The sequence below is a fragment of the Desmodus rotundus genome, chromosome 3 (assembly GCF_022682495.2).
Source record: "Desmodus rotundus isolate HL8 chromosome 3, HLdesRot8A.1, whole genome shotgun sequence".
In the NCBI taxonomy this organism is placed as follows: Eukaryota; Metazoa; Chordata; class Mammalia; order Chiroptera; family Phyllostomidae; genus Desmodus; species Desmodus rotundus.
In genome coordinates, this window is record NC_071389.1 from 126,843,415 (window position 1) to 126,858,803 (window position 15,389).

Genomic DNA, 15,389 nt, shown 5'->3' on the forward strand with positions numbered 1-15,389 from the left:
AGCTGATCTTGTTAACAACCATTTCTCCAGCAAGGATTTTTAAGGACATACATACATGTTTTCACAATTTATATGTGTATCCAGGCAGGGAGTTTCATATTTAGATCACATGTAAATTGAATTTGTCTAAAAGAATAAATTTCTCTTCTCAGAAAAGAATAAGACTGGATAGACACATTTCCTTTTTCCTTCACCCTTTCCCAACAGGTATCCGCAGTAGGTAACTGTGGATAAGAGAGAGAAAACCACATTCAACAAAGAGGTCCTGGTTGTTCGGCTTACTTTCTCCTCCAAAACCCACGCAGGATGAAGATCAGAAGAAAAACTCACATCCCATATTGCAAGGCAAGAGACTCCTTTGACAACATCACATTCAGATACAAAAAGAAAAAAAGAGGAGCATTTCTGTAAATTTTTTAAACTTTTAAGGTTTTTCTCATGAAATAAAAATTCTAGTAACCAATAATATGGTAATATCGCATTTGGGTGAAAAGGACGTGTGGAAAAAGACATTGTAGGAGTATACAGATATATCCATTCAAGTAAAAAATAAGACGTAAACTCATATTATTTCAGGGAAAAGGATGGTAATATATTTGGTGAAGCAAGAAACCCAGCAGAGAATACCAGGCGTCGTGTCCACGGGAGAGGAAGTGCTGCGCCTGAAGGCACTCCAGCCAGAAAACAGAAAATTCAATCCGTGCGGGCCACCAGGAAACACAGGCTGACCCAACTCAGACCCCGGGTTGTGGGACTGAGTCCCCAGTGGTAAAGTGTAGGAGGTTAAAACTAAGTTACATATGTAAATGAGAAATTAAACTGAGCTTACCCTGTCTGCTTTCCATTATGTATTTAACATTTTTTCTATGTATTTTTATTTTATTTTTATCTGTGCTTTCAGATGTAGACAGTACAAAAGAATTAGATGTAGCCAGGGCATAAACACATACTAAAGTTACAGCTGACAGATTAGGTTGATACTGTCAATATTACATAGTTTTCATTAAACACGAGGAGGAGACATCTTTTTTTTGCCTGGTCCCTTCCTGCAGGGAATGGGTCCTCCATTCATTCCCACTTTAGTGACACTGTCGAAAGAGGTATCTCACAGCCCCTGCCACTCTGCCCAGTGTTTCATCCAGGAGAGGACACATGACCCCAGAAGAAGCAATCAAGACCTTTCTCCAGAATCAACAGAGTCACTGAGACAATTTCCCCTGAGATCGAGGAGTCAGGATGTGTCTTTCCCACCGAGATGGACAGAGTTCCACGCAGAATGAAGGGAACCCAGAGGAAACCAGAGCCACGACTGGAGACAAATTCTTACACCAGAAAAGGGCACCTGAATCTAATTGTGCGCCATCTAGTTAACACCAGGAATTTTCAATTAGGGAGTTAATAAAATCTCTTTTGTGTTTAAGCAAGTTTAGACTAGGTTTCTATTACTTAACAAACAAAAGAGTGGCATAAATATGAGACAAAAAACGGAATTTGGTTCATTTGCATGTATCCACTAACATCTCACTGTACCCATTCGGGACTTTTCATTCAAAGAATGAAACCAATTTTTCCCCTAGGGATTTTCCTAATCCAATGTACACACATACTCTAAATTATCCAATTATCCCAACCTAATTATTAGTACCTTTGGAAAGGGGGCAAAGAAAAAGAGCCATTATCTTATTCACTAACTCCCCCGGTTTAATACACATTCCACATATACTTCAACACAATCAATTTTTAATCAAGGACAAAGTATTATTACTGATAATCAAGATATCAATTATATAAAGTATCAAACATAGCAGGTTTATTGGATGAGCCCATCTAAGTATTAATGGAACAAACTGAAAAAAAAAAAAAAACCCTAAAAGCATTTAAACCAATTTTTGTTATATGGCATAGTACTTCAAGAAAAGTCCGGCATGCCACATCAATACACATGAATATCGATGAGGTGGCCCATAACAAAGAAATCACAAATACCATCCACCTACTGATCTCTGAGGCATGATTAATGACTATTTCAGAAAAATAGCTATCATCGTCTCCACTTGCAGCAGTTAAATCAATAGTCCCTCTCCCTGTGGGTTCCAAAGAGGAGCCAAGCAGAGAAAGCGTGCATACTCACAAATTATAAAGCATGTCAGCCATGTTGCTCCGGTAGTACAAAGCATTTCTATAGGCGCTTTCAGCTTCAGGAATTTTGCTCTGACTCTTCAGAACATTTCCAAGGTTACCCCATGCTGCCAAGAAGAGAAAGAAGTATTCAGGCTGAGTATCAGTGCAATTATATATGACATGGTATGAGGCCATCAGGAAGCACCACAGGGAGAGAAAACCTTCTTGACACATTTTTAGGATCGAAAGTTTATTTCCTTTATACTCTAACATTTCATCAAACCAGGAGATTAAATACAACCAAAGTCTAAAAAAAATTAAAGTAATTATTATGTCTCAAAGCTGATACACATATACAGTTCATCATAAGGCTAAGAACAATGTTATCTTAAGATCACCTACAAAGACTTCATGGTCTTTCAATTCCAGTAGGGGTCTCTGTGGCCGGAAGTCACTGTATCCTTACTGAACCAGAAAATGATCACGGTAAAGTAGACAAAGATTTCATTGAAATATTTTTAAAGTGGTAAATGACATAGAAGAACTGGCATGAAAAGCAAGATAACTGAACAAGACCAAAACCATAAAGAGGCTTAATAGGCATCAAACATATGAGTAAAACATGCTTCTGAAAACAGTTAAGTATATATGGTTTATTCACATATAATATTCTTTATACCTTTTCTGCTAACAACAAATGAATGTGTGTAAAAATCAGTATCTCAGTAGATGTCCACATTTAATCCTGTTGAAAAAAATCTGTATTTTGTGTGCCCTTTATTTTCCACCACAAATAACCATGATTTTTCAACATTGAAAAGAACAGAAGTCACAACATCGACAGCGGCCCCAGGCTAATTTAAATAGCCATAACCTCCAAACAGGGAAGTGGGTTTGATCCCTGAAAGCACAACTACCCCTCCACTGGGGGCTTCTCCCGGCTGCTTTCCTTCGCTCAGAGAAAGAGATGGGGTGTCAAGTCCTAAAACCAGTGTCCCTCCCAGCTAGAAAGTGGGGATGGAAAAGTGACTGTGTCAAGATCATTTATATGGGTGATTCTACCTGAAGAATAAAAGGGGTTTTAAAGTATCAATTTTTTAATGAATAAAAAAGTGTAGAATCTTTCAAACCCAGATGTGCCTATGTGCCCTATAATTGAACATTCTGGGCCTCAGCTTACTCATCTGTAAAATAGGAAATGTAATTAGTATCTCATGGGCTTTGTGATGAATATTAAATTAGTTAATATATGTAGAATGTTTGAGACAGTGTCTGACACCTGTGAACACTCAATACATATTCGATATTATCATTAACGTTGTGGTCAATGCTCTTCACAATTCAGTGTCAGGCATTGATTACAGGAATAATGTCAAGTGTTGTACACTTCATGCCATTATGTTATGTATGCAAAATAATAAATCTTTCAATACGTTCTTTTGCTGCTGATGGAAAAAAAGAGAAAAAGCGCTGAACTTACAATTGTCCAGAACCTAACACTGCCACATAGCAAGCCACACACTGCACTGTATCAGCTGAGTTCTCAGCACAGTCCTGTACAGAGACTCTGCCCACTAGACGAGGGATTCCAAGCCAAGGCTGGCTGCTTCCAAACTTTTTCCACCCTCCACCAAACATTTTCATGCCACAGTTCATCTTTCACTGAGAAACAATATTCACACACTATGAATCTGGCCTTGGTATTATGAATCCATAGAAAATTGAATCCTTAACTTGAAAGACAAAAGAGTTACCTTTAAATTATTGTCAAATTCAAATACCAAATGCAACAACAAGATATATAAAGTAGGGAAAACAAATAGCAAAATAAATTATAATTATCTTAAGAATAATAGGCATGACACCATGTGTATTTTATACCCCCTCCCAAACTGATAAAGTAGGACTCTGTGGAAACTTCTACTACCCAGGCTGTTTTCCAAGCCACATCACCTCTCTGAAAGTTCTGATCTGATGTGACATTGGTAAATGAAAATATATTTACACTGGAATTACTCCAGAGAAATGCACCCAATTATTTTAAGCACCAGAAAAGCATCACTATGAAGCTGTCCCATCTAAGCCATAGTCTTAAACCACAGACAATTAAAGAACATTAAAGCAAAGAGCTACCTTAACTATCTTAAGGCATTTTCCAGAGAAACAGACTGACATTTTTTTTACATACTTACACCTCAATCAAATAACAACCTAAGAAGTGTTTCTCTCATTAATAGTCAACAGACATATAGCTATGTCTAGACTACATGGTCACTCATTTGGTTGTTCATTTCTTCATTCAAAAATGTATTCCCTTACGAAACAGATATTTGCGAAGCACCTATTTTGTGCCAGGGACTTCCTTAGGGGCTGGGCACTGAGCAAGGTACAGTCAACAAGTTCCCACCATTCAGAACTTAATTGTGAAGTGGTAAGTTAAGTAGGACAGGAAAGGGAGTACCACACAATAGAATAAATGAATTAACTTCAGATATTGATAAGTGCTATAAATAACCTAAAACAAAGTAGTAAGACACAGTACATGAGGCTAATTTAGATAAAGATAACTTACAAATAGGGAAATGGGCTTGACCTCTAAGGAATAAAGGAAAAGGAACCAGCCTTGAAAAGATTGGCGATCTCAGATAAGTAGACTTTTTAGAGCAAAGAGCCTAAGCAAGAATGAATTTGATTATTCGCAAGAACAAAAAGGCCAGCCAGGTGAGTAGCCAAAATATGAAAGGCAAAGCTGTGATGAAGTCACAAAGATAGTAAGTCTGAGCATTATTTTATCTGTAATGGGTGGAGGAGGACTTTCAGAGAGTTTTGTGAAATGACTTAACATTTTTGAAAAGGTTGTTCTGCCTTCCCTGTGAAGGAAGTACTCACCTCAAGGGAATGGGAGCATGAACAGAGAGGCCAGTCAAAGGGAGCTGCAGTGAATGTAGAATGGGAGAGCAGGGTGGCTCCCACCGGGACGGGCAGCAGAGGAGATGGATAATTCAAAGTGAGAATACAATTAAGAAGCTAAAAATCATCGGCAAGGTTATCTGTGGCAAAGCTACAGGGTAAAACTAGCATTCTTGTTTTTTTTTATCCAGATAAAATTTTTCATATCCTTATGATTAAGTTAGTGTCCTGGGTGACTGGGAAAAGAAAAAGGAAATTTCCCAATTAAATATATATTTTAAAAACAATTTTAATTCCTATGGATGAGAGAGGAAGGGCCGGAGGATGAGAGGGAGGGAGGAGAGGGAAGAAGGGGACAAGCTGGGATGAAGGGAGGGACATACACAATCTTACAGAACAGCAGCCTGGGATCAGATTCCTCTGAGACCGTGATAAATGAAAAAAGAGCAAGAATGCTTCATAATTTTACTAAACACAAAGAGAAAAAGGTCACTGTATAACCACCCACAAAATCCCCCAACCCCCCCTCTCTTGCTGTAAGTGATTATTTATCCAGTCATAGAATGGTTTCAGCATCCAATCCAAAGGACACATCTTTAGAATTTCTCCCAAATCCCCCAGCCAAAGCTGAAATCCTGTAAGATATGTAGTAACACCCTTCAGGGTCCCGTGGTAGTGCCCCTTGCGGCAAGGAGTAATTGAGCCACCTTCTTCACTACCGGGGGTGTGGGCTTTGATTAAAGGCACTGGCATCACGGATGTCGTCATACTCACATATGAAAACAATTCCCTTCCAAAATCCCTTCTTCCTTAGACAATTTTATTCAATACAGTGTTTATGAAAATATATTTTAGGTTTTTAAAGTATGAGCTGCCAAAACTAACTGTCACACACATTTTTTTGGTATAAAAACTGCTGTCACTATTCCCAGGTTTTCAAATGTAAATGTGATTGATTTTTGCAACAATGCTACCAAAACTCAATGCTAACATAAAGACTAATTCAAAAACTGTAAAAGTAATCTAAACAACATGACCTAATAGAAATCTGACCAGTAGTCAATTAAACAGTAATTCTTTTCATTAAAGCTGTTCATTTATCCTGTTCCAATGATGAAACAAAAAGTGAAAATCATTGTTGAACTGCGAAACCATTTAAAATCGGGCTAGTGCATATATATTCCAGCTTAAAGAAAAATACATTAAAGTGGGCCACAAAAACACATCTCACATGGACTAGACTAACGTGATGATTTCACATCTACATAATTAACCTATAAAATTAATCACTGTAGCTATGGGGTTTTTTTGACAAATTTGATTATACCAATCCTGTCAACGTCTTTGTATCATGTCAGTTTTTAAATCTGGCTGGTCTTAATTGTTAAATATACCTGTAAGTGTCCAAACCAAAATTTGAAAGATATGGAAGAATAGTCTAAGGATCATAAATGGGACAATTTAACATTATAAAGATGCCAATTCTCTCAATATTAATCTATAAATTCTATGTCATACCAATCAATATTTTAGCACCATTTATTAAGGAACTCAAAAATGTATTCTAAACATTATGTGTGAGAAAAGTGACGCTGGATTTGCATACCCTACTCACCATATAAAAAGGGAAACTCGAGACAGATTATGAGTTAAGTATGAAAAGGTAAACCTAACAGAAGAGTATGTTGGAGAATATCTCTATGGAAGGGAAAGGGATTTCTTAAAACAATCTCCAAATATAACAAGAAAGGTAAAGACTAATGAATTTTAGTACCTCAGAATGAAGACCTTCTATTCATTATATCCTGAAGGATATTAGGAACAAAGTTAAAAACATATAAGGTACTAGGTAAACATAATTCAAATATCTAAACAGACAAGGGACTGTAATTAAAAAATAACAGGAACTCCTAACAAAGCCACAACAACAAAAAATAAATCCAATAGAAATAAAAGAGGCAAAGGATATGATCAGGAATCTATAAAAAGGAAAAAAAAAATAAATACCAAACATTTTAACCAATACTCAAACTTATTAGTGACCCAGAGAAATACAAATTATAAGAAAATATACTTCATACTCAGATTGGGAGAAACTGGAAAATTGGATAAAGACAAGCACTGGTGGGAAAAGGACCCTGTGCCCTGCTGATGGCAGGGCAGCCTGGGCCAGCCACTCCTTCTCCCACCCGACAATACTCAGTCAAGTCGCCAACTGTCACTGGGTTAAACCCTGAGCAGAAATCCAACTCCCAGGGTAATTTGCACCTAGGAGAACACAGAGAGGGTGTTTACTCTTAGTTTTGGTTATTAGTGAAGTCACTGACCATCCACCCTGGGAGAAACTTTATGGATTATGATACAGCAATAAACTCCATGTAAACACTGTAAAATGAATGGACCTTAAAAAGCTGACAAAAAGACAAAATATTGAAAGCACTGTGTCACACCACCAGTTATAAATACTAAAAATTCTTTCCCACCCCAAATATGAATACATATTTTACAACAGTATATTACAATGGAAAGGTACAGACTGAAGCACATTAAAGCATCTGCCTATGGCGCAAAGAGAAAATGAAGTTAGCAATAAAGATCAAAACAAATAAATAGATGAATAAAAGAGAGAAAACTTGCAGGGATCATCCTGGAAACAGGCCATGAACTGAAGAATCTAATTAATCCAACACTATGCAACTAGGTTGAAGGGGAAGGGAAAAAGAAGGGAGAAAAGAAAAATTAAGGTCATACCCTGACATTCTTTTAAAACAGAGACGGAGCCATCCCATATCCTACCTCAGGAATAAAGGGCTTTAACATTCACTAAACGTCTTCTTGTACTAAGACGATTCAAGACAGATGTTTGAGATTATCTTCAAATTTTCACTTGGTAATTATACTTTGGACCAACAGAACTTAAAAGGTCTTGTATTTTCATTAATACATAATGTCATTTACATTTTTAACATTTTAAGCCCATAGATTTAATTGATGTGTTCATTTCATGTGGAGATTTTTAAAAGTACAGCATTATTGAAATAAAATCTGTAATATTCTTCCAAGAAATTCTGACAAAGCCTAAAAAAGTACCTGTGTTTTTTAAGGTCTGTATTTTAACAGACAAGTGTGGACAGATGAAGTCAATTCACACTTTAAACTCTGGAGATAATATAATAAAGTGCTTATTTGAAGTTCAAAACAATATAATTAGTTTATTTTAAAATCTCAATGGAACTTTCATAAGTTTTTCCCAATAGTGTTTCAAAATATTCAGAGTACTCATTTTACTCCTGTTCCTTTACAAAATGAGTGTTATGAGAAGTTGATCTTATATGGGGTTGGGGGAACAGAGTGGGTGGAAAAGTGGTATTTACATTATACTAAAAATTGTAAGAGTGTTTTTCCATCTACTGAAAACTTACCATTTGCTTGACAGAGTCCAGAATTTATTGAACCTCATAAAAACCTTTGAGGTATAGTTCTATACCCATTCCACTGATGAGGAAACTGAGGCTAACTTATTAATAAGTAGAAAAGTTAATGATAAGGAAGATCCAGATCTGCCTCCAGGCAATGGAATCTACTTAGAGTTAAGGCTAGCTCACTCTCTCAATACTGTGTTTGAGTACACAGTAGAACAGCGTATTATAATAATATTTTACACATTTAATTGAGGGACTGACGTATAATACGAAAACAAAATAAATCATCCACACCATCCAAATAATGTCATCCCCTCAGAAATGCTACGGGTAAAAAACTCCAGAAACACCCAAATAAAATTATCTGGTACTAATTTTTACATAATGTATTTTCCATACCAGAGAAAAATTAATGCCAAATAGTATACTAAGTATTTTACATTCTTTGGGAATGTAACTTTAAATGTCCCACTTTCCAGTTAACTCACTGGAAACGGAGCGTATTGTAACCTGTGTAAACAAACGGTTGTTGCTCAGAGACGCTACAGACTTAGGTGCTTTAAGATCTTCTAAAATGCAGACAAGTGTGATTGAACGACAATGAAATAATTAAAAACAAAAAAGATCTTCTAAGTGCCCTGAGGATGCATTACATGTGACAGAAATGTAGTAAGCATAACTTAATAAGTATGTGGCTTAACATGATTTCCTACAATTACATTTATATGACGATTACATTAAGGGAAGGCAAGCAGATGCTACCAGATATTGCTGGAAAAGCTTTACAAATCTGATCTGTGAAGTTATTTTACTTTCAAAAATAAAACAAAATTTTTCTGTTAAAAAATCAGAAAGCAAAAAAGCAGAAGTAATTCTTGTATCTCAAGGGCCCTTCACACTGATACTCAATTGCATCTAAAAGGTATCCATTTACTAAGAAACCTGACCTTAATTCACAAAGAAATCTCCTCTAGTACTTAGTCCACAATCTGCCACAGTGTATTTTATGTTCTTTGAGAGACAGCAAAAACAACTAAATACTCCCATCTTGCTAAAGTTGTTCTGAAAAGAAAATCAAATGTGAGCACCTCCCTAGAAATAAGTGAACTACAGCAAAAAGTACCTCCAAAATTTGTTCAAAGTTATTCAAATACATAGTAGTTCCAAGTTTATGGAGCGAAGACAACTTATTCTGAAATAATTACTGCAATTTTGTATCTTTGATATAGTTTGCAAGATCAATGCAGAGTGATCTGAGCAATTTACTTCAAGAATACTTTTTTACTTGATGTAAAACATTTAAAGATATTATGTATGTTAATTTATTAGAAAAGTTAAAATAATTTTCTAATGATTCTGGTATACATTGCTCTTTAAAAATTAGCTAAAATGATGATTTTTTTAATATTATTATTTAAACTTTAGCTACATAATATTCAGACCTACATGAACAATTACATCTCTCCGGATTATTATATCAGTACTTTCGCTTCCCCAGTGCATGGAACACAGCCACCAAAATTGGTAAGGACTCTCTCACTGCTCGTTTTTGCCTTCAGCTTTAATTTATTTTTACCTAAGAACTTTAATATACATCTTTGGTCTCTATATCAAAATCTTGAGTCTATATATGTAAAAGCTAGCAAAATGGAAGCATTTAACCGCATTAAATAAGGTGATAAATACTTAAGTTTGTTTCATCCAACTTTGAGTTACTTGTTTGAAATCAGAATGCTACCACCAAAAAGAGTTAAAAATTAAAGCTTTACCCGTTATCAGAGCCAGACCAGCTGCCAACGAAAATAAATACAGGACTAACTAATCATAATTATTTCTACGTAGATTAAAGACCTGTTTTCAGGCTAAATTTTGCATATATATTTTTTATTTGACTCCTCACAACAAATGAAACTATCGTCTAGTTTTCCTTAGGTGAGGGACCGTGACTCGAGGATGGAGGTGACACAGGGAAGATAAGGGAGCTGAAAGCTGGCTCCTGTCTTTCCGGTTCCAAAGCCTTTGCTTTTAAACTACATGCAGCACTTGGAATTGTAATCCAAAAATGGGATTGTCAAAGCTACAGTTTAAATAAATATTTTAAAACATGAAGGTTAATTATCTAAACTTTCTAATAACAATGGAGAGGGAAAAAAGAAAAAAGAAGGGGGAAACGAGCCATTTAACTACATGGAAGTGAAAATATAAATGTGAACATGTTGTTTTCTTAACCACAAGGTTTTCACACTCCATCTACGGGGGGGCGGCACGGGGGTCAACTACTGGGGCCTGGGCTTTTCACTAATTGTGTGATAGTTACTTCATATGACTCCAGGGAAAGAGGAGCTCTTATAAAACCCTAGGAGAATTTATTTTTCTTAAAGTAATTATACACCAGATTATTACAGAAAAGAATGTTAAGTGGGTTAAAAAACGTGTACTTAAAATCTTAAGTGGAAATACTTTAAAGATTATGAATACTATAATATCAGAATAACACAATACTTACACTATACACTTATTTCTAATTACAGCAGTTTTTTAATATGCAGTTATTTCTCATGTTTCCCTGTCTTTGGTTACTTCAGATAAGCCTGAAATGCAATGTATTCCTAATATGGGAACAATGTATTTAAAAATGAAGTTAATATTTAATACTTCAATAATATGTTAACATATTAAACATGACAACACTGTTAATCACTACAATATCTTAGTACATGTTGTCATATCCCCACATACAGTTCAGTGCCTGCTTTTGTTTTAACACATACAGCGCTGTTTCTTAACACTTACTGTACGCAATCCCTACCATATCCCTGACTTTGACTATGAGACACCCCACATCTGTAGCCCAGTCTGTTATGCCGAGTCTTAACCTGAAGTTGCCTTTACTCATTAATTTTCCATCTGCATTCACAACTTTTCTCATGGCCTCTCCATCAAAACAAAGAAACAAAAAAAATCTGCGCTATGTCTCTTTCTAATAGCAATGTTCTCTCAGCAAAGTTCCTGAGTAATTAACCCAAAGTACTGTGTATTAAGACAGAAAATACCACTTGGATTTACAAATACAATGACTGGACTGGGGGAGGAATTTGGAAGCATCCGAGCCTTGGGGCTCTCCTCCAATCTTACCAACAGATCCTTTTTTTGTCATCACGCCATTAAAAGTAGTAAAAAACTGGGTGAATATGTGACTGGCATGCCATAAATACTGACCCTATTTATATAACAGACATACTAATTCAATAAAGGTTTGTTAGAAATTCCTAATATCTGGCTGACCCCTCAACCCAAGAAGTTGTAAACTGGTACCTTTAGGTCAATGGTAAATTCTAACAAGTAGCTGAGCTGCTTCTAATTGCGTATCAGAAATAGAACTATCCACGGCATGTACTTATTTTTATGTATATATTTCATGTAAGTTATAAAATATAAATTCATAATAGTTTAAAGAATAACACTAAACAGATATATAACATTTTAAAAATACTTTAAAAGAATGATGTAAAATAAAGTAAATATACTAGATAGTTTCTTAAAAAAAGAAAGACACAGAACTGTCCCAAAAAATTCCTTGTAGCTTGCTTCTATCATAAATGGTAACCAAGTCCGGCTCAGTTCTGAAAGATGAAGACCCGTTAGAAAGGTGAAGAGTCCTCAGACATCAATATCAAGAGTTCTAAGCATCTACAATGGAAAAAAAAAGAATCCTTGTTTTTAAAAACTCCCTCCTTTTTTTCGTTTTTAATCAATTACTATCGCACAAAGAAGCCTAACATCGTTTGTATGGGTCCCTGCCATTGAATGGCCCAAGGTAACTTTCCTAGTATGTTTCACTAAAAGGAACTTAGATGCAGAAATGTAAAACAATATCCAAAATGTAACTTTTGCTGCTACTCCTGTTACTAATTAGATATGGGTGCACTAAAGTAAATTACTTGACTTTTCTATTTCTTATTATTAATAGTAAATAAAAGCAATAATTTACTAAACCTGTAATGTTGGCCAAACACTAGGCCAGTGTGCCCCACATACTTTGTCTCACACAGCATTACTGCTAAACTCACCAAAAAAATGAGCAACCTGAGGCTCAGAGATGTTACAACACCACAAGGATAATAATAATAATAGCTACGAATAGCCTGGGTTAGGTGCTGATATCTACTTTACTGAAAAGTTTTACTTTCTACCATGCTGTGTCTCCTAAAGCATACGGTCTTAGTTTCTCATCTGTGAAACAGGTGTAACAACACTTGCCAAGTGAAACTCCAGCATCAATGAGATGACCAAGTAAGATAATAGATGGATAACTCTCCAAAAAGTACACTATTATGGAAAAGGAATGATATCTCATCCATAAAAAGCATAACCAAGCAGATACACACTTTTAGAGAGTACATCCCCTATATTCTTTATATATGAGCATGCTGTTATGGATTTCATTGCCAAGCAAATCTAGGCCAACAATAATAAAACTCAAGGTAATAGTAAAAACTTTGGAAGCCAATTTTAAGGAAAAAAATAATGGAAATGCTCAAGATTACATTTTATTAAAAATTCTACTTCTAATATACAAATATATCTCAAACGTAGTATATAAGTATAATGTAAGCTATGTTAACTGCTATATATTAATTTTCAATTGCTTTACCAACTCAGCAGCTAGTGCTTAACAGGGGAAAAGTAGTTAACACTAGAAAAAAATGGCATCAGAAATAAATATTCAGTAAAAATACACATTTAAAGAATAAAATATTTATGAGTGCAAAAAAATGTTATGCATGTTAATTGGAAAAAAGAGAACAATTATTTTTAAGTCAGTATGAAATTTCCAAAAGTAAATATTAATTATTTTTGCTATATGCGCAAAGTTTCTTCTGTACTTTCAGCTGACTATTAACAGAAAAGAAGATGTTAATTTTCTTTGCCTTTTTCTGGTGCTGCAGGACTAGCAGATAAAGCGTCTTGAAAGGCTACGGGGGGCGGGGACCCAAGACGGCAGAGTTACACAAAAGCTGCACTTACCTCCTACCACGGTCATGTAAAATTAAAACTAAATTACACAACCATCAACTGCATAACCATCTGAAGACTAGCTAAACAATAGATGACTTCAGTTAAAACTTAAAGAAAAAAGTACACATAAAAATAACACAGAAACCATAAGAGTACCTGTTAGAAATAAAGAATACAATAGCTAAAATGAAGAATATACAAGGAGGAAACAACAGCAGGTTAGATGAAGCAGAGCATCAAATCAGCGATTTGGAAGACAAGGTAGCAGCAAACAGAACAGCAAAAAGAAAAGATGGTTTTTAAAAATGAGGATAGTTTCAAGATGGATAAAAGACTTAAATATAAGTCAGGCATTACACCATAAAAGTCCTAGAGGAAAACATAAGCAGGAAATTTCAGCTATCCCACACAGCAATATTTTCACAGTTACATCCCTTAGGGCAAGGGGTACAAAGGAAAGAATAAACAAATGGGACTTCATCAAAATAAAAAGCTTCTGCACAGCTAAGAACAGCAACAAAATGTAAAGGGGAGCAGCTGTATGAAAAACATATTTGCCAATGATACCTCGGACAAGGGTTTGATTTCCAAAATATATAAAGAACTCGCATGACTCCACTCAAGGAAGAGAAACAACCCAACTAAAAAAAATGCGCAAAGGACCTGAACAGACACTTCTCCAAGGAGGACATATAGAGGGTCCATAGACACATGAAAAGACGCTCAGCATCACTAGCCATCAGAGAGATGCAAATTAAAACCACAATGAGATATCACTTCACACCGGTCAGAATGGCTGTCATTAGTAAGTCAACAAACAAGAAGTGCTGACGAGGTTGTGGAGAAAAGGGAACCCTAGTGCACTGTTGGTGGGAATGCAGACTGGTGCAGCCATTGTGGAAAACAGTATGGAATTTCCTCAGAAAACTAACAATGGAATTATCTTATGACTCACCAATCCCACTGCTGGGACTATATGCAAAGAATCCCGAATCACCAATTCAAAAGAACCTATGCACCCCAATGTTCATAGCAGCATAATTTACAATAGCCAAGTGCTGGAAACAGCCTAAGTGCCCATTCTTAGATGAGTGGGTCAAAAAACTATGGTACATTTACACTATGGAATACTATGCAGCAGAAAGGAACTTTTACCCTTCACAACAGCATGAATGGAACTGCGGAGCATTATGCTAAGTGAAATAAGCCAGGCCATGAAAGACAAATACCATATGATCTCACCTATAAGTAGAACCTAATGAACAAAACAAACAAATGAGCAAAACAGAACCAAAGACTTGGAAATAAAGAACCAACTGACAATGACCAGAGGGGTGGCAGGAGAGGGACAACAGGGGAAAGGGGAAGGGGGAAGCAAAGGAACACGAACAGAGGACTCACGGGCATGGACAATGGAGGGGTGGGGACTGACCATGGGAGTGGGGAGGGTGGGGTGGGGTGAGCAACAGAGAAAAAGGAGAGACAACTGAAACTGAACAACCGTAATTTTTTTAAAAAATGAGGATAGTTTAAGAAAGTTGAGGGACAACATCAAGCATAACAACATCCATATCACAGAGGTACAAGGAGAAGGAGAGGGCTAGAATTGAGAAACTATCTGAAGAAATAACGGCTGAAAACTTCCCTAACCTAGTCAATGGAAAACACTCACACACAAGTCCAGAAAGCACGGTTCCAAACAAGATGAACCTGAAGAAGCCCACACTAAGACACACCGTAAGTAAAATGGCAAAGTTTGAAGACGAAGACAAACTTAAGAGAAGCAAGAGGACAGTTACACACAACAGAGCTCCCATAAAACTCTCCGCTGATTTCTGAACAGAAAGTTTTCAGGACAGAATAATTGGTATGAATTTTTCAACAAAGTGATGAAAAGCAAGGACCTACTACCAAGAC

At 36.0% G+C, this 15,389-nt stretch overlaps 1 protein-coding gene across 1 annotated transcript in view; it reads right to left on the reverse strand.

The window, feature by feature from the left end:
• TMTC2 (transmembrane O-mannosyltransferase targeting cadherins 2) overlaps nucleotides 1-15,389 on the reverse strand; it is a 398,129-nt gene that overhangs the window by 170,427 nt on the left and 212,313 nt on the right. The window contains exon 4 of the mRNA XM_024572656.4: nucleotides 2,132-2,246. Coding sequence (XP_024428424.2) covers nucleotides 2,132-2,246 — 115 coding nt within the window. The remainder of the gene's footprint in view (nucleotides 1-2,131; nucleotides 2,247-15,389) is intronic.